This window comes from Rhinopithecus roxellana, chromosome 9, assembly GCF_007565055.1.
Source record: "Rhinopithecus roxellana isolate Shanxi Qingling chromosome 9, ASM756505v1, whole genome shotgun sequence".
NCBI lineage: Eukaryota > Metazoa > Chordata > Mammalia > Primates > Cercopithecidae > Rhinopithecus > Rhinopithecus roxellana.
In genome coordinates, this window is record NC_044557.1 from 102,413,646 (window position 1) to 102,434,871 (window position 21,226).

Below are 21,226 nucleotides of genomic sequence, written 5' to 3' on the forward strand. Positions count from 1 at the left end.
AGGAATATTCATTGCAGCACTGATTATGGAAAGGGGAGTTGAGGCAGCCAGTGGGTCTAAAATGAGAGGAAAGGAAAAGTAAAGTGTTGTAGATGCAGCAAGCAATAGTAACAGGCTAATGTACACATAGCAATATGGATAGAGCTTAAAACAGAGAATTCAGTGAAAAGAATAGGAAAACAAATGAAAATTATAGCAGCATATAATTTAGGTAGATTAAATCGACTTAAATTTGACAAGGATGGCGGTGTAGGGCCTGCAGTGGGGAGGGAACCCCTGGGATTAGAGATAAGGAATAAGGAGGACAGTGGATAGAATGAGAGAATCTTTGAATAGACCAATGATGATTGTACAGCATGAAACTGAGATGTGCAATGAACTCAACTTTGTGCACCTGAGAGATACAAAATAGAACAAACTAAAACAACGTCAAGCACACAGCCAAGTGAAATGTCAGCGTGGAGGCAGGCAGGAGCGTAAGTCATATTCAAGGAAGGCATGTTAGAATTACTGACCCGATGTGAGTCAAAGTAAGAATGTGGCAGCCAAAGAAAGCAGAGACTCCTGCAGGAGCAAGCTCATCAGAAAGATCCACCCAGCCACTTGGCTGTGGGGCATCCTCTTTGAGCCAGTCCCATAACAGGCACTCTGCAGGCGCCATGACTTTATAGCTACAGCTACAAAATCTAGGAGCAGCTTCTCACCATGCCCAAGTTGGGTTCCATCCACGTGTGAGATGGGGGCAAGGGGCTCTCTGGATTTACACAAAAACTGCTTCAAGTAGTTGATGGTATAGGTGCCCACAAGGGTACTCCTCCCAAAAGCTCTCCAGTCCACCACGCAGATGCTCAGTGGTGGGTGCAGAAGCTCATTCTCAGGCAGTTCCTGCAGAGAGAGGCTGAGATGAAGAGAGGCCTGGGCCTGGCTGCTTGAGCCCTGGTGACCCTTCCATGGGCGGACCCAAAGCCAGCTGGGCGTCCAGCCTACCTTGTCTCTGCCTTGCCATTCTGTCCCTCCTGGCCAGTCCTGCAGCTTGCCAGAACTCTGGAGCAGTGTCTTACCAAGCCAGGGAGTAATTCACCCAAACAGGAAGTCTGCCTTAGTAACAATTTGTCCCAGGTTTAAATTACAAAAATCTCTCACTTCTGTACTGTCTCTGATAGTCATTTTCAGACCTCTTTATTTTGTCATTATCTGCCAGAAGAACTCTCATCTCCAATGAAAGCTTATCCAGGCCCATTATATAAAAGAGATGAAAGTCGAGCCATTTAATACAGAGCTGAGAGTGACGGGACAGTGCCCCAGCCACCTGTTTTCCCTGGTGACCCCCAAAACTCAATGTAGCCTGATACAAAAGGTTTGCAAACACCGTGCACATTCTTCCATTGTAGGCTTCGCCAACTGGGCATATATGTCCAGTGGAGCAAGCTGGGTTGCACAAAGCAATTTTTTTCTTTGCAATTAGTTTCAAATCAAAGCACAAAAAAGTATGTTGAAATATTGAAATAAATAAAAGCACAGATGTCAAAAAATCACTTTAGAAGCATAAATTCACATGTAAACTCCTGACATTCGAAGTACAAATACTTTTTAAAAAATATAGCCATTAAACCTGTAATCCCAGCACTTTGGGAGGCTGAGGCAGGTGGATCATGAGGTCAGGAGATCGAGACCATCCTGACTAACACGGTAAAACCCCATCTCTACTAAAACTACAAAGAATTAGCCAGGCGTGGTGGCGGGCACCTGTAGTCCCAGCTACTCGGGAGGCTGAGGCAGAAGAATGGCATGAACCCAGGAGGCGGAGCTTGCAATGAGCTAAGATTGCATCACTGCACCTCCAGCCTGGGCGACAGAGTGAAACTCCATCTCAAAAAAAAAAACAAACAAAAAAAAAAAAAAAAAAAACAAAAAAAAGTAGCCATTAAAATAAATTTTATTACAGTATTTTCTAGGCCAGTGGTTCGCAAATTTTAGTATACATCAGAATCACCTGGAAATCTTGTTAAACTAGACATCTGGCCCTCCCCACAAGTTTCTAACTCAGAACAGCTGGACCTGAGAATGAGCATTTCTAACAAGTTCTCAGGTGATGCTGATGCTGATGAATTTGGGACTACACTTTGGGAACTGCTATTCTAGGAAAAAGTTTGTCAACCTGCTTTGATTGCTGTATGATCCACACTGGAAACGTTTCAAAACAAAACAACAAAAGTCTATTATATCTCATTCTGAAATTCTGGCTTTTCACTAAATTAATTCTTTGTCACAGGTAGTGGACATCTGAAACCCTAAAACATCTCATCTGTGGAAAAAAGAGGAATGAGCCAGGTCGGGAGAGTGAGAAGCTCGCACCACTTCGAAAGCGTCTGCCTGGACGCTGAAGTTCGGGTTGTTCTTGTAGCTCTGGATCACACAGGACTTCACTCCTCGTCCTCCGCACTCGATGAGAACCTGAGGCCGATCCACGGAGAGGAGCTGCACCTTCTTCATTTCCCGAACTCCCCAGAAGAGAACCTGAGGAGACGACCAGCAGAGCCATCGCCACCCCTCCACAGAGGAGCCCCACACCTGCCCTGGCTCTGTGTGGAAAAGTCAGACCTGCTCCCCAAGAACCACGCTATGTTCCTCCAGGAAAGAACCGCACAGCTTTTTGAGGGCTCGTTCTTTTTCTCCAGGTCTCCCGCCCATCCCATACCACCTCTCCTACAATTCAGGCGGGGCCACTGCCCTTGAGTCCCAAAGAACAACTCAGCTCCTACCCTGACCCGTACCTCCACTCGGTATTTGCTCAGCACCGGCCGAATGTTGGCAGGAACCGGGTAGATCTGGGTGATGTCTGGTGGCTCAACGGGTGGGAGGCCTTGCAGCCCGGAGGAAGGGACCTACCACACAAGGCAAGTATAAGTTACACACTGGAGAGACACAGGGAAGGCAACGGTGCCACACAACCACGTCATCAGTAAGATGTTCACTGTTTTGCCAACAAAAGTAACGTTTCCAGCTTAAAATACAAGGAGCATGCATTTTACCATATTTAATTATGTATTAATTGATAAATGCATTCATTTACAAGGGTAACCAACATTTAGCGAGCACTTAAGATGTGCCACAAGGCTAATAACACAGAGCTCACAGTATAGAGGGGAGAGAGAAAAACAAATACGGAAGATAGGTCTTACAACTTAATAAAAATTACACAAGAACCACAGCAGGGTAGTGGAGAAGGAGCGTCTATCAGATTCCAAACGTTTGAGCCTTAATGATCCCCACTCCCTTCGGACTTGTCAGGATCTCCAGAAAAGCCATTATGCACTACTACTACGACTACTACTACAAAAAATAAAAAATAAATAAAGATTTACATTTAATCCAACAGAGACTACATCTTAATCAGTGGAGCAGAAAATGAAATGTTTTGAAGGCAGATGAAAACTTGTCACTTCTTGTGCACTTGGGGTTAATGAAACTTCAGGACAATTTCAGCTTTGCTGAAATTTCACACAAAGGACTTACAAAGTTCTACTGAGAACAGGGTTTTTTTTTCTCAGTGTAGGTTATCTCACACTGCCCTCAAAACCTGGTTCGACACATACCTCTTTCAATTTCTTCAAAGAAAACAAAAAATAAAAGAAGCTTTTTTTCTGACCCGATCCCAGCTGCTTCTACCATTTCAATGCTTGTTGAATGCAATATGTCCTCTATACAGATTTCGTGCTGAAATTAGGAGACTGAGTCCAGAAATAAGGCTCTGCTGTGTGACCCTGCACAAGTACATTTCCCTCTCTGAGCCTCAGATACTGGGCCAGATGACCCACCAAGCTCCTTGGGAATCAGATGTTTTATTAAACATTGCGTTGGAGCAGGTGGTTCTCCTTCCTGGGGCTGTTTGTCTGCCTGAACAAATTACAGGGACTTGGCCAAAAGGGAGTCTTTATTTACTTCATTCTCCAAGCCCCTCCATATACAGTGAGTTCTTGATAAATGCTTATTGGTTGACTGACATATTAGTCCACATGCTCCGTATGCTAGAAAAAGCCTAATTGTGCATCACAATCTGCAAAATGCAAATATATCACCGTTCCTTTTTCACAGACATATTCTAGTTGGCAACAGCAGATGTGGTTAAGCTAATTACAAGAAAGCTCAGAAAAAGGAGAGCAGACACTGCAAATGTGAAATAGGCTTAAGGTAATGAAGCTGCAGGATGCACCAGCTCAGATCAAGAAGCTGGTAAATGACAAGGATGGCAATGCCCAATACTGCCTGGCAGTGAAGAGGTGAGCAATTTAGCGTGCAAGCATCACCTCACTGGGAAGGTCAGTAGCCCCTCTAGCTTTACAGGGAAAGCCACAGAACAGCTGTGATGGTGGCATAGGAGGGGCTGCCTCTAGATGTGCTTCTAAAAAAGCATCATATGTTTTATCCTGGGGCTGCTGAAGTATCAGCTTGGGAAATGGCCAAAGAAGTTTTGCTTCATAAGTGCCTGAAAAATGCTGTTAAGAGCTCAACACAGCCCTTAAAGAATCCTATAACATGGTGGCAATTAAATGACTTTGCTACCAGTCAAGATTAAGCTTTTTCCAGTGAAATGGGTCGGCTGCTGGCCTATAAAACCATATGATATGCAGTTAGTCAGCACATAGGGCCAGGGAAAAACAAGAGATTGTTATGAAGGCAAAATAGCAAGAATTGGGGGTTGGCAGGATGGGTAGTTGGTCTGAAAGCCAGACTGCTCTAATATCCCCATGGAAGTAAAATATCAGGACCTCAAAGTAGGTCCAGGACAAGGGTGAACCAGTGTGGCACACAGGGTACAAAAGTTAAGGAGGCACTCACTCTTAGGGCCATGCATGACCCTAGTCCCAGCCCTGCCCATCTGAGAAATCACTGATGCTCAGAAGCCTTTCTCCTTTCTGTCTCCCTCAGCCTATAATTTATATTTCTATTATATCTCATCTTTAGTACAGTGGCTTCTTGGGCTCCATCACTTAATAGCTCACTACATATTTTTATGTAGAAATGTCTAGCATGCAATAAAAGATGGCAGGCACAGAGATAAGACATGTTATTAACAAGAGAAACTAGCTGAAGAAACAGACGCATAGAGGATTCGGATAATGTGGTAATCTGACATGAACTTTAAAGTAACGATGCTTAATCTGTTCAATAAGAAACCAGATAAAAAGCTTCAATAGATAAATCTATAATAAAAAAAGAAATGGGAAATTCTATGGCTGAAAATTTAGTCACTGGAAAGAAGAACTTAGTGAATAGGTTTTAAAAAAGAGGCAGGAGAAATGAGCTGGAAGGTAGGCCATATTATGGATAAAATAAAGCTCAGAGAGACAAAATGATAGACAATGCATCAAAGAACATAAGAGGCACAGAGAATTAAAAGGTCTAATATACATGTAATTGGAGTCACAGAGGAGGCAAAAAGAGGTGAGGCAAGGAGAGGAGAAAGGGGAGAGAAGAGAAAAGAGGAGGAATAGAATAGGACAGAAGCAATCTTTGATAAAGGCTGACAATTTTCCAAAACTAATTTAAAACATCAAGCCAGGGTTTTAAAAGCTCTATAAAACCCAACAAGATAAAAACAAAACTGTACTTTAGTACAGCATAGTAAAACTGCTAAAAACCAAAAATAAAGAAAAATACCTTAAAAACAATCACATGAGGGAAAATAAATAAAGATCACTTTTTAAGGAGCAACAATAAGAATGATAACCAACCTCTCAAAAGAGAAAGCACAGCCCAAGCAATGGAATAATATCTTCAGCTTGCTGAAAGAAAATTGTTTCCAACCCAGGCAAACAAAACAAAACAAAACAAAACAAAACAAAAAACCTAAGAGGAAATTTAAAGGGCCTAACATCAAATAGTGAGATTATGGCAAAGCTAGAACCACCAGAAGAGGTAAGTGTGAGCTGCGGAATAAAGTTGGTGAGTTGAGCAGATTGTCTGGTGGGCTTGAGCAGGGTCTCTACTGGAAGTTTGTTTGTTTTGTTTTGTTTTCGACAGTCTCACTCTGTCACCCAGGCTGGAGTGCAGTGGTGCGATCCCAGCTTACTGCAACCTCCGCCTCCCGGGTTCAAGCAATTCTCCTGCCTCAGCCTCTTGAGTAGCTGGGATTACAATTGCGTGCCAACATGCCCAGCTAATCTTGTATTTTTAGTAGAGACAGGGTATCACCATATTAGCCAGGCTGGTCTCGAACTCCCGACCTCAGGTGATCCACGCGTCTCTGCCTCCCAAAGTGCTGGGATTCCAGGTGTGAGCCACTGCACCCGGCCTGGAAGTTCTTAATAGTAAGTAAGGATCAGTGAGCTTTCCCTCCCTGACCCCTCACTAAGCCTATTTTAGGGTGGATGCCTTCTGCAAAGTCTTTATTAGCAGATCAATAATCAGTTAATAACACTTTACCTTTAAAACAGGGAGAAAGCTCACACAGAGATGCTCTCTGAAGCTAATCAAATCATCTAACTCAGACCTCTAATGAGAAGACTTAATGAGTGCCAAGCATCAGAGAAGAATATCTCATTTTTTAAGCCAATAGAACTTAGGTTAAATCTATACCACATAGACAAAGAAGATTAAAAACAAATGAAAAAATTAGAGAACATTCACATGATGGTAAGAGAAAGAGTCCTAGAAAGTTGAATGAAAAGGAGGAATGGATTCTAAGCAGGCAGAGTTAACACATAAATCCACGGAGGCTGCACACTGCACAACTGTAGGGGGTGCCAGCCACATTGACCAAATAGCAGTGGCCCCTTCTGGGGGTGTGTAGTGCACTACCCCTCTAGGAAGGCTGAGCTATTTCTAGGAAGTGTGTTGGGCAGAATAATGACTCCCCAAAGATATTCATATCCTAATCCTCAGAACCTATAAATACGTTACCTTAAATGGCAAAAAGGAATGTGGCACATGTGATTAAATTAAGGATCTTGGGATGAGTAGTTTCTCCTGGATTATCTGGGTGGGCCCTATGTATCCTTGAGGGTCCTTATGAGACAGCAGCAGGAGAGCCAGAGTAGGAAGAGATGTGGTAATGGAAGTAGCCGGGAGGTTCTAGGGATAAATAGACAATGAGAGAGAGAGACTTGAAGAAGCTATCTGGCTGGCTTGAAGATAAAGGAAGGACCACCAGTCAAGGAATGCAGGCCATCCCCAGAAACCAGAACAGACAAGGAAACAGATTTCCCCCTAGAGCCTCCAGAAGGAACACAGACCTGCTAATGCCCTGATAAGGGACCCTTTCAAACATCTGACCTGAAGAACTGTAAGATAATAAATTGGGTTGTCTTAAGCCACCATGTCTGTGTGGTCATTTGTCAGAGCAGCAACAGGAAACCAACACAGGAAGCAAAACATTCTAAGAAAGGGAGGTGGACTTTCCAGAAGGAGAACATTCAAGCAGCAGAGGAGAGGAAAACTGTAATAGGAGAGAGAGGGCTCTGAAAACAAGAGAAACGTTATAAAACTAGGGGAAACAAGTGTTCTAAGTATGGAGAATGGAAAAGAAGGCCAAAGTGTGAATAACAAGAGACAGTTCTGAGACTGCAGAAGGGGACACTGCTGTGAGGGGACCGGGGAATGGCCCGACAGTTGAAATCTGGCTCACACACAGAATTCCATGAATGTTTCTTCACTGAATGAGTAAATAGATGCATTTTGTTTTTTTTTTCAAGAGAGGGTCTTGCTTTGTCACCCAGGCTGGAGTGCAGTAGCATGATCATAGTTCCTGCAGCCTCCACCACCATGCCCAGCTAATTTTTTATTTTTTGTACAGATGGGGTCTCACTATATTGCCCAGACTGGTCTTAAACTTCTGGGCTCAAACAATCCTCCTGCCTCAGCTTCCTAAAGTGCTGGGATTACAGGCGTGAACCACCAGGCACAGACAAAATATTTTACTGTGAGTCTATGATGTGTAAAATATTGTGGGCTTTTCTGTGTGATGTGGAGTAAACCTCACATGTCAAATCTCATCAGCTGATCCAAAAGACTCTACCTTTAAAATATATACAGAGCCCACCTCTCTTCCTTTCCATGGCTACATTGATTCAAGGCGCCTTTATCTCCAATCTGAGTAACTTCAAGAGTCTCCCAATGGGCCTTTCTGCTTCTCTCCTTGCCACTTCAGAATACACTGGATCCAGCATCTTCGCGTTGCAACATAAGTCACTGTGCCGAGAGTCCTCTCTGGGCTTCCCGTCTCTCCCAGAATAAAAGCCAAAGTCCTTACCAGGCCCCATGTGATCTTTTCCCACTGGCCTCATCTCCTTCCCGCTTCCTGTCATTTGTCCACTGCAGCCACATTGACCTCCTTGAGCATGCCAGGCATAGTGAGGCTTCAGGGTCTGGAATTTGCTCTGCCCTCCACATCTAAAGGCTCTATGCCCCGTTAGCTGCATGGTTGCCCAGTTAACCATGCAGCTAAAATGTAAGGCTACAAAAGTAGTCTGAAGACAAATTTCAGGACAGCTTAACAGCCAGGCTACAGAAATGTGACAGTCTCCTATGGGGCAGATTTCCTCTTCAGGGAATATTAACACTTACCATGAAAAAATGTTTTGTGGTCAAATACATTTGGGAAATACCAAGTTTTGAAAAAGAAGTTACAAAAAGTTCTTTGCTGCAGGACTTCTCGGTTTCTTTACCATGGTAACTGGCATTTCAGATCCCCAAGAGACATGTGATATAAAGCATTTCTCAAGCTTGCTTGTCACTGTATTTGGAGGGAGTGATGTTCCAAAAAAAAAAAAAAAAAACCAGACTTTGAGAAATGTTCCTGGTGGCAGGAAGTAAGAGCTGCTGAAGATTTCTGGAGAGAAGGGTGGTAACACCAGCTAGTGTTCGGGAAGGAATGTGGAGGATGGAGTGAACAGGAAAAGTAAAGGAGGCCAGTAGCCGAGCAAGGAGGCCGGTGTAACATTCACATGAAAACTAAAAGAACCCATGGGAACAGGGGATGGGAACCATTCAAGGAACAATCTACGGGGCGGCCCTGGCTATGGATAAAGATGTGATGTGAAGAATTAAGGCTTACTGAATTTTCAAGCTAGAGTGTCTGGGAGAACAATGGGGCTATGAGTCAGGATTGGGAGGACAGGGGGCAGCTAACTTGGATAGAGGAGGGAAATGAAAATAATGAAATCAGTCTGGTGCATAGGAGAACAAAGGTGTTACATCCTTCATGTGTTTTTGAGACAGGGTCTCTTGCTCTCCTGCCCAGGCTGGAATGCAGTGGTGTGATCATGATCTCACTGCAGCCTCGACCTCCCAGGCTCAAGTAATCCTCCCGCCTCCACCTCCTGAGTAGCTGGGACCACGAGCATGTGCCATCACACCCAACTGAATTTTTATGTTTTGTAGAGATGGGCATCCCACTATGTTGCTGAGGCTAGTCTTGAATTGCTAGGCTCAAGTGATCCTCCCCACCTCTAAATCCTTCTGAGCAAGGGCAGTTTCAGTAATGGAGATAGAGAAACTGATGCCAGACATCCACAAATGAAAACTGAGAACAGCTGGTAACAAATGAAGGCATTTTCCAGCCCCTGTCTTCTCAGTGTGTATGAGATCCACATGCTAAGACAGTCATGCTGGTGATTAAAATAGTTTTTGAACAAGCGATCAAATGAGAAGAAGTCCTAATGAAATCCTAATGAATTGTATCTCAGGCTACTTACCTCTGACAGTGCTTACTTCATTAAGTCGGCTCTCGGGAAGCAGCAGGGTCTCTCACCAGTGCACCCAGCTCAGGGCTGAGGGAGGGAGGATGAGAGATGGGGCTACAAAACCCAGACAGCTGAGCCCACAGACAGCATTTGGGGATCCACCAGTCCAGCCTTCATTGGCAGATGCAGGGTCTCAGACCCAGAGCATGTACTAGGACAGCATTGTGTAGTGAAAAGAGAGTTGACTGAATCCAATTCAGTTAGCATTGAGCCTCAGCTTTCTCACATGCAGAATGGGAGTGCTGGACTACATCTCATTTTCCCAGGTCAGCCATTCCACGACCACCTTTACCACTTGTACATCCCACAACCATTTTTTTATTAGACACTTTTAGTTTTAAAAGGGAAACTTCATCTTGCAAGGCAAAACAAGTACTACTTGACAGAAATGGAAGGTCACTTTAAAAAGAAAACCAATGAAACAAAATAATATTATTGGAATATGCAATGTGAAGCCTTTTTTTTTTTTGAGACAGAGTCTCACTCTGTGGCCAAGGTGGAGTGCAGCGGCATGATCTTGGCTCACAGCAACCTCTGCCTCCCGGGTTCAAGCAATTCTGGTGCTTCAGCCTCCGGAGTAGCTGGGACCACAGACATGCGCCACCATGCCTGGCTACTTTTTGTATTTTTAGTAGAGATGGGGTTTCTCCATGTTGGTCAGGCTGTCTCCAACTCCCAACTTCAGGTGATCCGCCCTCCTTGGCCTCCCAAAGTGCTGGGATTACAGGTGTGAGCCACTGCGCCTGGCCAATGTGAAGCATTTCTTAAACTTTGTCTTTACTGTATTTGGAGGGACTGGTGTTCCAAGAGGCAGACTTTGGAAAATGTTCCCATAGGTGTCACCGATCTCTTTGTGCCTGGAACCTGTGCTATCTCTTATTAAAAAGGGAGGTTTCAAGTTGAGAGATATTCGAGACAGATGAACATCAAAAGTGGCTTTCTTCTAGAAGTACTTAGAAGGATAAAACATGGCAAAGCTCCCTTCATATCAATCCAACACTATTTAATGCTGATTTTAACCTAAAATCACTCATGACAGTTTAAGGTCACCAGGATTCTCACTTAAGACTGGATCAACAGTTTTGAAGATTACGTTCAGTTCTGATAGTCCATTTTACTGTGCAACACACATCTATTTGACTAGATCTGGTTCTATTAGAATCCCATTTGGTTTTAAGATTTGTAAGACAAAGATTTTTCTGGTCCTACCCAGAAAAATCCTAGGCTGCAGTCATTATGTAACTGGAGCCAATGCTTGAATTTGTGCTAATCCATTCCCCCAAGAACTCTCACCCAGCCTCAGCTCCCCTAACAGAGAGCTCACTCTTTCTCCAAGGCAGCCATTCCATCCTCAAAAAGTTCTCCCTTACATGGAGCAAAAACTAGACCACACTCAAAGTCTTTGATAAGATGAGCTTAAGAACTCATCACTGTAGCCATGTGCAACCCCCAAGGCTATAGACCTGGGCGGGGTCTGGGTTTGAATAAAAGTGTGTCTAACCCCAAAGCTGCTCCCTTCCTCATTACGCTCCCCAGAATCCCCAGCTCTGGTGGGACTCTCCGGATTCTAGACTCTCACCTGCCATATTGAGCAAGTAATTACCTTTCTATCCAGCTCAGTTCCTTTACCTGAAATACATGGTAGAATTAGACATCTTGCTTTAATATTCTAAGGCATTATTATCATCTTAAATAGCTGTTTGTGGAGTGTTTATTCCATGCCAGGCACTTTAGATAGATTGACTATAATCCCCATTTTGCAGGTGAAACCCAGATTAAGTAGCTCACGCAAGGCCACACACTAATAAGTGGTGAAACTGAGATTTCTACTTGGAATCTAGCTCTAGCACCTTCATTCTTAACTCATTCTCTTTGTGTTAGGAACCCTTGCCTTCTGGTTTCTCAAATAACCGAGTTTTGACTTTATTTGATGTTTTTTTTGGTTTTGTTTTTAAATTGGGATATCTGGAAACCAGGCTTACCTATATAGACATTGTTATGGACTGAATGTGACTCTCCAAATTTCATATGATAAATACCAATCCCAATGTGATGATATTTGGAAGTGGGGCCTTTGGGAAGTAATGAGGTCATGAGGGCAGGACGCTCATGAATGGGATTAATGCCCTGATAAGAAGAGACACAAGAGAGATAACTTCTCTCTCTCGGTCAGATGAAGATACTAGTCATGCCAGGCCTGCTGCCACCTTGATCTTGGTCTTTCCAGTCCAAGCCTCCAGAACTGTGAGAAATAAACATTTATTGTTTAACCTTCCCAGGCTATAGAATTCTATTATATAATAGCAGCCTAAGACAGAGGTGTTGATCTGACTAAAAGGTAAAGTACCACCAGGTACCTCCTGGTGCCTCAGTGAGTGGGAAGTCAAGGGGAGAAATCTCTGATCCAGGCCCCTCAACCTGCTCACTTCTTTTCCAGGTTCTCTCTACATCCTGTGTATTCCTCTCCTGGACTGCTGGACTTCAGGGACTCAGCTTCTCTTCCCAATATCCGCCTCTGCTTTCTGAAAAAGTCTCCCCAGACACACATTCATAAATCCCCCTAGGTCTTAGTGGGAAGGACTAAGAGTTCTTTGTCTTTGCAAAACCGTACAGTGTAAGGAGCAAAAGTCCTTAAAGGTCTAAGGTCAACTCTCAGTTCAACCACCAACCCAGCTGTGTGATAAGTCAGTCAATCACCTTAATTCTAAATTTACTGTCTGTAAAATGGGAATCACAACACCTGCCTCAGCAGGACTGAGGGAGCTCTAGTGTGATGAAAGGTATATGAGCCAACGATCACCACACTGGACACATGGTAAGTGCTCACATATGTTTGCTTCCTCTCTGTTTTGTGTCCTTTCATGGCCTGCATGGAGCTCAGGAACTTGCACAGAAGGCTGCTCAAGCAACGTTGGCCAAACTCACAAGAATCTTTCATCCTGAGATTCTGACTTACAAGCTCAGGGGATCTAGGAATAGTCCAAGTCACCTGAGTTCTTAAGTGCACCTCTCAGGTCCCCAAGACACACATTCAGATATGGGATCGCAGCGAGGGATCAGGCACAGCTTCACTCAAGTGGCACTTGTGGTGAGGCCACTTCTCTGTGCAGGTAGACCTGATAGATATTTGGTGCCACATCTGGTTCACTCACCTGCAGCAGTTCAAATACAGCAAGGAGATCCCCTCCAGAGAGGTTCCCACAAAAGATGGGGTGATAGCATAACGTGGGGGGCTCATAGTCCTGGTCAGCCAGCTTCACAACGGGAGCAGCCACTGTGGCACCCAAATATTCTGGCTTCCCCTAAAGAAGAAAAGAAATGAGTTTTTATTTCCTGATCATTAATTACCTGGTTCTGATTCCCATCAATACAGTTTTACAAATAACCTCCACAAAACCGTCAGCACCCGTGTCTCACTCTCTTCTCCTGCCAAGCTCCTCTTGCCCATTTCTATAGGCCTGGGGGCAGTGGGTTCCACTCACGCTCCTAAAAGTGTCATCCTTGCTGGGCGCGGTAGCTCACGCCTGTAATCGCAGCACTTTAGGAGGCCGAGGTGGGCGTATCACAAGGTCAAGAGATCAAGACCATCCTGGCCAACATGGTGAAATCCCATCTCTACTAAAAATACAAAAATTAACTGGGCGTGGTGGCACACACCTGTAGTCTCAGCTGCTCAGGAGGCTGAGGCAAGAGAATCGCTTAAACCCAGGATGTGGAGGTTGCAGTGAGCCGAGATTGCACCACTGCACTCCAGTCTGGCAATAGAGAGAGACATCTCAAAAAAAAAAAAAAAAAAAAAAAAAAAAAAAAAAAAAAAGGTGATGGGGGGCAGTTATCCTAGGGGCTTTCTGGCCCAAAGCTATCTTACGGGCTATCTCTCTCCTCATATATTGAGCTCAGTAGGATATAGTTAAAATAATTATCCAGGGAAGACTGGAAGGGGAAAAGGAAAAATCAGGTAGCAGCAAACATTCCAAAGGATCCCTAGGGCAGGGCATCACTGTGGTTGGGAGCACAAGCTTTGGAGCCAGGCAGCCTTCAGTTTGAGTTCTCACATCTGCCACTTTCTAGCTGTATGCCCTTGGGCCAGCTGCTCAACCTCTGAGAGCCTCATGCCTAAAAAAGAGTTAAAAATAATACCTTTCCATAGGATCATGAGGACTAAAGGAAAGTTGCATAGGCTTTGCATGGTGACTGGCATACAAGTGCCGATACATAGTAATGATGAAGATGCTCGATATGTTTAAGTGATGGGGGAGTCCTGCCCTATTTTACTTGGTAGTAAAAAAGGATATTAAAATATGTTTGTATGTATGTATGTAGGTCATATGTTTCTGTAAGAACTATGCAATGCGATGGCTCTGCTTCCTGCCTCTTTTGCAAGCCTGTGTGCACATTCCCCTAGAGGCAGCATGGGGCTGGCGCAGTCATTCTGCTGTGCTATTTATCTCAAGAACTGCTAGAATATAAGCTCCCTGTGGGCAGAGTTGCCTGCACTATTCACTGCTGTGTCCCCTGGCACAAGGCAGATACTCAATGCATGTTGGTTGAGTGAAAGCTGCTGGATAAATGACCTCTGCCATCCAACACTAGTGCCCTTGCTCTTTTTGGCTGAGGCTGGGTTTTAGCAGTCATACTGCTTCATTGTCTCTGGACTCCTGAAGTAACAGGTGCAACCCCAGCTGTAGAAGGAAACTTGATTGAGGTGGAAACAAGGCTTTTTGTTCAACCACACTTGAAAACAAAGCTGCCTGCTGGTGTCGACTAGTGGAGACAGACCTGTTTTGGGGATGGGTGGAGTTAGGGCAGCTGGCTAGGAAATGAGTGATCTGCCTGACAATTTGTTCATTAACCCAGCTGGGATTGGTTAGTTCAAATTAGTCCTGAAAACAAAAGAGTAAACATATCCCAAGCAACCAATTTTCCAAATATAAACTCATTTATTCCAGAACCAGCAGACTCTTATGAGGACACAAGCCACTGGGAAATGAGGTAAGGTTCTAGACTGGAAGCATGGTTCCAGCAGATTCTGTTTCCATTAATCTGAGCATCACCGTATTTTGGGCCCTGTTTAGCTGCAGCGCACAAGGGTGAACAAAAGGTTTTGCATGTCTACATGCATTTCTCTGGGAGCAAAGAGCATATTTTCATATCCCTTTCTCTCCCACATTTCTTTTTCCCTTTAGAGTCAATAATGTGGCTGAATTTCTCTGTAAAGGGCTTGGCTTAGGGTTCAGCCAGGAAAAGCCATTGCTGAGTGGAGATCTGGAAGGGAAATGGAAAGCAATGGGGCAGCCAACGGAAACAGAGCCAGCCCCGCAGGTTAGTGTAACAGGACTGTGGCCTACATACATACATACAAAATATTTTAATATCCCTTTTTACTACCAAGAAAAATACGGCAGGACTCCCCCATCTCTTACACATATCGATCATCTTCATCATTACTATGTATCGGCACTTGTATGCCAGTCACCATGCAAAGCCTATACAACATTCCTTTAGTCCTCATGATTCTGTGGAAAGGTATTATTTTTAACTCTTTTTTGGGCATGAGGCTCTCAGAGTTTGAGCAGCTGACCCAAGGGCATAGAGCTAGAAAGTAGCAGATGTGAGAACTCAAACTGAAGGCTGCCTGGCTCCAAAGTTTGTGCTCCCAACCACAACGGTGCCCTGCCCTGCAGATCCTTTGGAATGCTTGCCGTCATCTGATTTTTCCTAGTAGAGCGTTCAAAGACACTCTACTGCTGTTATTGTTTTCTGCATAGAAAATAAGCACTAACAATTGAAAGCATGTTGTTAGGAACAAAGTTGAAAAGGTAGTTATTTTGTGGTCTTCCCTACAGAACATCTGTACTACATGCTAAATAGTAGAAGTCCTCTTCCATAAATATACACATCTATCCCCAACTTATAGATAGGGGAATGAGGCCCAGAGGGAGGGCGTGGCTTGGAGGACTAGAATGTGGTTGTATAGGGGAGAGACTGCTACACTAGCCTCCACCACCTGTACAGGCAAAAGTGGGCACAGGGGACCTGGTTCAGCCTCCAAACAGCTGTGACTTTAAATAAGGTATTTGAGCTTTCTTTGTCTGTTTCCTCCTGTAGGAAGCAAGATGGGAATGTCACGGTCTCTAAGGTCTCTGCTCCCCTTCTGTGATGCTCACTTCTTGATTCCCTGCTGACCTTGGCCTAAAGACAGGGGCTGTCAGGAGTACTGCAAGGAGGTGGGGAAGCTTTAGGAAGGCTTCCTGGAACTACTGTTTTACTTAATATATTTGTGCTCCTGCAACCTCATGAGGAGGTAAAGACATTAAATAAAGAAACAAATCCTTTCCTTTCATTTTAGACTTCCTAATTTAAGAAAAGAGTATTTGTGTAAGTTAAAAAAAAAAAAATCCTTCAGTAAGCTTTTGACTCTATCCAAGGGTTCAGCACACAAACGTCTTGGGAGAACAAGAGGTTTGGTCCACATCATAAAAGAAAAGGGATAGAGATGGATGTGTTGTATAGGGCGTAGAAGCAACAAGCGAGAGAGAAAGAAACACAGTTAGAAAGGCTAAGAAAATACCCATCCACTTCTTTTCAGCCAGGTGAGATCAGTAAAAACCTCCTGTTTCCAAAAGGCATGAACATTTTTATTAAACGGCAATAGGACCTGGAATTAGCTGGAGGCTGGGTACAGTTGCAGGTTGCTTTATACAAGTATCACACTCCTGAAGAAGCGTGTAGACTGACGTTCTGCAAACCAGATCCAATTTTAAGTGCCATTTAAATGGAAATCAGTGAAAAACTCTTTTAGTAAAGCAAATGATCATCACCAATCTTTTTGGTTCCGTGAACTGTTTTCAGAGGTCAGGTTTTCCTCGAGGTACATCTAGTGTTCTCACCACTCACAGCGTCAGGACTTTGTTTACTTTAAAATAAAGTGAGTTAGTCCAACGTGGCATTTTATGAGGTGTGGTCAACGCTGGCCCAGAGGGACACTCACCACGGCATCGCTGTCATACAGCTCCACCACCACTAAGGGCGGGGAGTCTGCCAGCTCATTCACGTCTCCGTGCAGCACCAAATCATTGAACAGCAGCATCTGGTTCCAGGTGGGAGAGAGGGTCTGGGAGATTATCTGGAAGGAGGGAGCAAAGAAAAGCAAAAGTTCATTCAATTGAGTTGTAGGGGGTCTAAGATTCATTCATCAAACACTTATACAGGGGAAAGAGAACACATCATCACTGTGATTGCTCATTCATTCAATATTCAAGTGACTATGTAAACTGAGCAGCTACTATGCACTAAGCAATGCTGGGGAACACAAAGACTCCCGACTGCAGAGGAGCTTATATTCTTAAGTTTCATGAGCAGAGCCTCTACAGTGTTTAACACCCTCTTTGAGTCCATATTTTCAGCTCAGTTCTCACAGTGGTGCCAGTGAAAACACTAGCTACTTTTTTGAGCATTTATAGTGTGCTGGGCACTGAATTTCACATGCGCTGTCTCTTTCAACCCTCACAGTAATTCTGGGAGGTAAGTTCAGTTATTTACACACATTTTCCAGATCAGGAAACTGAGGCTCACTTGTCCAGAGCCAGCAAGTGGCAGAACTGAGATTCCACCTGGACCGTCTGGCAGCAAAGCCCAGGCAGGCTGCTAACCTCATGCCACTCTCACCACGTAGATGCTAATATTATCTCCATTTTATGAATGAGAACACTGAGGATTGGAGAGATTCAGTGATTCTTGACTTAGGAGCAAATACAATTTTGTCATCAAATATCTTAAAGTTGGGTATTTGACCTGATCTTCCTTATGTGGAATTCTACTGTTTTGTGGTTATTGACTGAATTAAATAGATCAAGGTTTTCAAAACCACCCTCACCATGTTGCATGACATCTTTCTTACACTGATAGTAGACTGTACCCATTATACAGATGGAGAAGTCAAAAGATACAGAGGATAATAATCTGCATAATTGCCCTCAGACCATGAGCATCTTGCCTAGAAGTGGCTCACAGCCCCCTCCTAGGCCATTTAAGTGGTGCCCTCAGAATGGAGGGCATATTTTGTCTTGCATTTTCTTCTCTAATTGGATGTTTGGAAACCTGCCAATTTCACACAGCCGACGACTGGAGTTGTTTGCAGGGCAAGTGAACTCTGCACCCGGGCAGAAGCTGTTCCATTAATGCAGGAGACTAGTCCTGGAAAGAGTTCAAAACCACATTTCTTTCTCTTCCAGGCAAATGAGTGATTTCATAGGTGAATGTATCACAGCAGCCACTGGGTCCAGGGGAAGTTTCTGAACTGTGCCTCTGTCTGTCACTGTTCAACCTAGGAGGAAAGTCTGGAGAGAGACCTGGCCTGGACTCGAAAACTCACAGCAAACTGTCATGTCAACATTTTACATCGAGTCATTTCTAGTCACAGCATTAAGTCATTTGCACTGGGGTCACAAAGGAATATTTTTATGGCTCTTATGTGGGTCATAAAAATATTGTGCATATTCACGATTTCTTTCTCTTCTTGCTTTTTCACTTTTATAGTATTTTATGTCTGAGACACAACAAGATTTTAAACATTTCAGAGAAAATCTAACTTTTCCAATAGGAAATGAATGGCTTCAACCAACTAATAACAGGAGTTAAGAAGCTGCAATGCAAAGTTACCCTGTGTCAGTGACATCACAAAGAACCATGTGTTTTTATGTGGCTTTTCAAAATAGAAATGTGATCTATCTTGTAGCATGCACTTGACAGTGTGATACCAAAGCAATTTATGATCTTCACAGCATCTTTCCTATAGAAATATTTTGGTATCTTCTTTGGCACTGGGCTGTAAATACCACTTGATAAGATTCCAGAGGCCAGAATTTGTTCATTCACTCATTCGTCATATAAATATAGGATTCAGGACCTACAACGTGCTAGGCACAGCATTAGACACTAACACAGCACTCTGTGCATAGCAGATGCTCAATAGCTATTTGCATGAATGAGTGTGTATTGACCTGTCCCTGGAGTTGCACCCATGAGTAAAAGGACAGCATGACCACCTTCAGGAGGTACTAAAAGGTTCACACAAACAAAAATACATTATCCTACTTCTCTGCCAAGGTGCCCTCATTTCTTAAGGGCTTTCTTAAAGAGTTATGCATTAGAACTGAATTAAATGACATTACCTGGAAGTTATGGTAGCACTTAGCTAACATTTTGATGAGGGAGCCAGCTATCATGGACAGAGCATAGCTTCAGAATCAGATAACTCTGGAGTGAAATTCTAATTTCATTACCTACCTGATGTTGGACTTGGGCACGTTGGAGATTAACCCTCCAAACCTTAGTTTTCCTCATGTAAATGGGGTTAGCACTCACCCTCCGGAGTTATGACCACTGTCCAAGAATAGTAAGTGCTTGGCACACATCAGGTGCTCAATAATTGCTTGTTATCCATCCTACCTGATCCCAGCCCATATTCTTCTATAAATGAGTAAACATTTACTGAACGCCTGCCACATGGCAGCCTTGGTGCACTGGGGTAAGAGACCATCCATGTCCTCAGGACTAAGCCCCAATCTGGTTGTTGGAAATAGCAGGTTCCATGCTCTACCCTCTAAGATTTCCTCCCCTTCTCCTCTAATGCTCCCTCTTAGCCACTTAGTCGGTTTCCCTCTTTCATGCCAGAAACCTTTCTCTGCGGGAGCTTTCTCTCTTTCCCTTTGTATTTCAGTCGCAAGATTTCTATGTCCCATGTCCCCAGTGATGTTGGGAATGACTGGATTCCCCTCTTTGAAATATTTCATTCCATTAAGTCACTTTATAAAGCACTGGTTTTCAGGAGCAGCCTTCAGAGGCTTTTTCCCCCTGAGCCCCCTGTGGTCAGATGAGTGCTACCAGCTGAACAGTGGCACTTGGCTATGACTGCAGGGGCTCAGGTTCAGCTTTCCTCATCATTAAAAATACATAAAGGGGGCATGTCACCTGCAGACAAGTCCCTCTGTGTTAGCGCAGAAGTGAAACAGGAGAGGGAAATTGGTACCCTTTCTTACCAAAATGGAAGTGGAGTGGTTAAGCAAAGTGACTTTGGTTAAGCAAAGTGACCTGGGTTTCCATCTTGGCTCCACCATCTTCTAGCTATATCGTTTCCAAGCCTTACCTTCCTCATCTGTAGAATGAAGACACTACTAACATCCAGCTTTGGGCTGCAGTGAGAGGTAGCAAACAATGCATATAAAATGCTTAGCACTGCGCCCAGCACATGGGGAGCTTTTAGTAAATAGCAGCTATTATTATTAACAAAAATGAGGTACTTGGCTTAAAATTATGGAAACAAAGTCCAGAACTCAACAGAACCTATTTTCCCTTTCAAATAATTATTTGATAAACAAAAGTCATCTGTTCCTTTGAGATATGGATCTAAATCAAATGAAGGTGCTGTATGGAGATACAAAATACAAGGATAATTACACAGCAGACAAAGGATTTCATCCAAATACTGTACTCCACTCAGGGCCCTGGAACTCCACAGTGTTGTGGCAGGTGGAGGAGGGCTCCGGGGGTCCATCCTATGAGAACTCCCTTACTGTTGGAAGGAAACCTCAATGACAATAACAACAAGCAGTCACATAGAAGCCTTAGTTTTAAGCAAGGTACTGTCCTGGGTGTTTTATCCTCTGGAAGGAATGTACAAGGTTATCATCCCTATTTCACAGATAAAGAAATTGAGGCACAAGGAGAGGTTTGTTTAAAGTCACACAACTGATAAATGGAAGAGCACGGATTTTGACCCAGGCAGTGCAGCTCCAGAGTCTATACTCATCATCACCACGCTCCATACTAACTCTTAGGAAAGAGAAAGTAGTCTGTTATCATTTTTATGCTCAGTCACTGAATGAGGATGAAGTCATCTTCCTGCTGAGGTTTCTCCTGACTTCTCTCCCAGGTAGAACTAACCCTTTCTCTACTTGGCTCTTGTAGGACTCTGTACAGCCCTGTACCCTGGGGCTTATCATAGTGCAGTGACTCATGTGTCATGAGGCCTGCATTCATGCCTGGATTGCATATTACACTGGAGCAGAGTCTGGCTCCTCTCATCCTCCAGAGCCCAATATGTGATCTGGCAAAAAAAGCCAGCACCTGACAGGCAGTTCAATGAATGTGAGGCCGGTTCACATCACGCTGTCAGTGTGCGAGTCATAAATCAAGATGCAATCTACTCTATCATCCAGGTCATGGGCTTTGCCCTGGAGACCAATGTTAGCCCTCTCAACATCAGCCAATGTCATGGCCAGCATTTATCAATCATTTTATAAACTTAACTATCTGCTTCTTCATGACAGTCCCATTTTAAGATGACAAACCTGAGGTTTAGTGAGTTGCATTACTTGCCCATGCAGGAAAGAAGCATGCAGGCAGAGAGGAGATGAGCTAGAAAGTAACCTTATGGCACTCTGTGTCTAACCCTGAGATGGGCAATTCTTTACTGAGCTTCT

At 43.9% G+C, this 21,226-nt stretch overlaps 1 protein-coding gene and 1 long non-coding RNA gene across 2 annotated transcripts in view; one reads left to right on the forward strand and one right to left on the reverse strand.

Moving 5' to 3' along the window:
• The window catches only part of FER1L6 (fer-1 like family member 6), a 175,218-nt gene that overhangs the window by 62,770 nt on the left and 91,222 nt on the right, over positions 1-21,226 (reverse strand). The window contains 5 exon segments of the mRNA XM_030937899.1: positions 705-885; positions 2,356-2,517; positions 2,775-2,885; positions 12,896-13,045; positions 16,735-16,869. Of these exon segments, the coding sequence (XP_030793759.1) occupies positions 705-885; positions 2,356-2,517; positions 2,775-2,885; positions 12,896-13,045; positions 16,735-16,869 (739 nt within the window).
• On the forward strand, positions 2,274-16,567 carry LOC104662791. Its single transcript, XR_748042.2, has 4 exons — positions 2,274-2,897; positions 4,096-4,280; positions 14,930-15,065; positions 15,852-16,567. It is a non-coding gene; the product is annotated as an uncharacterized LOC104662791 (long non-coding RNA).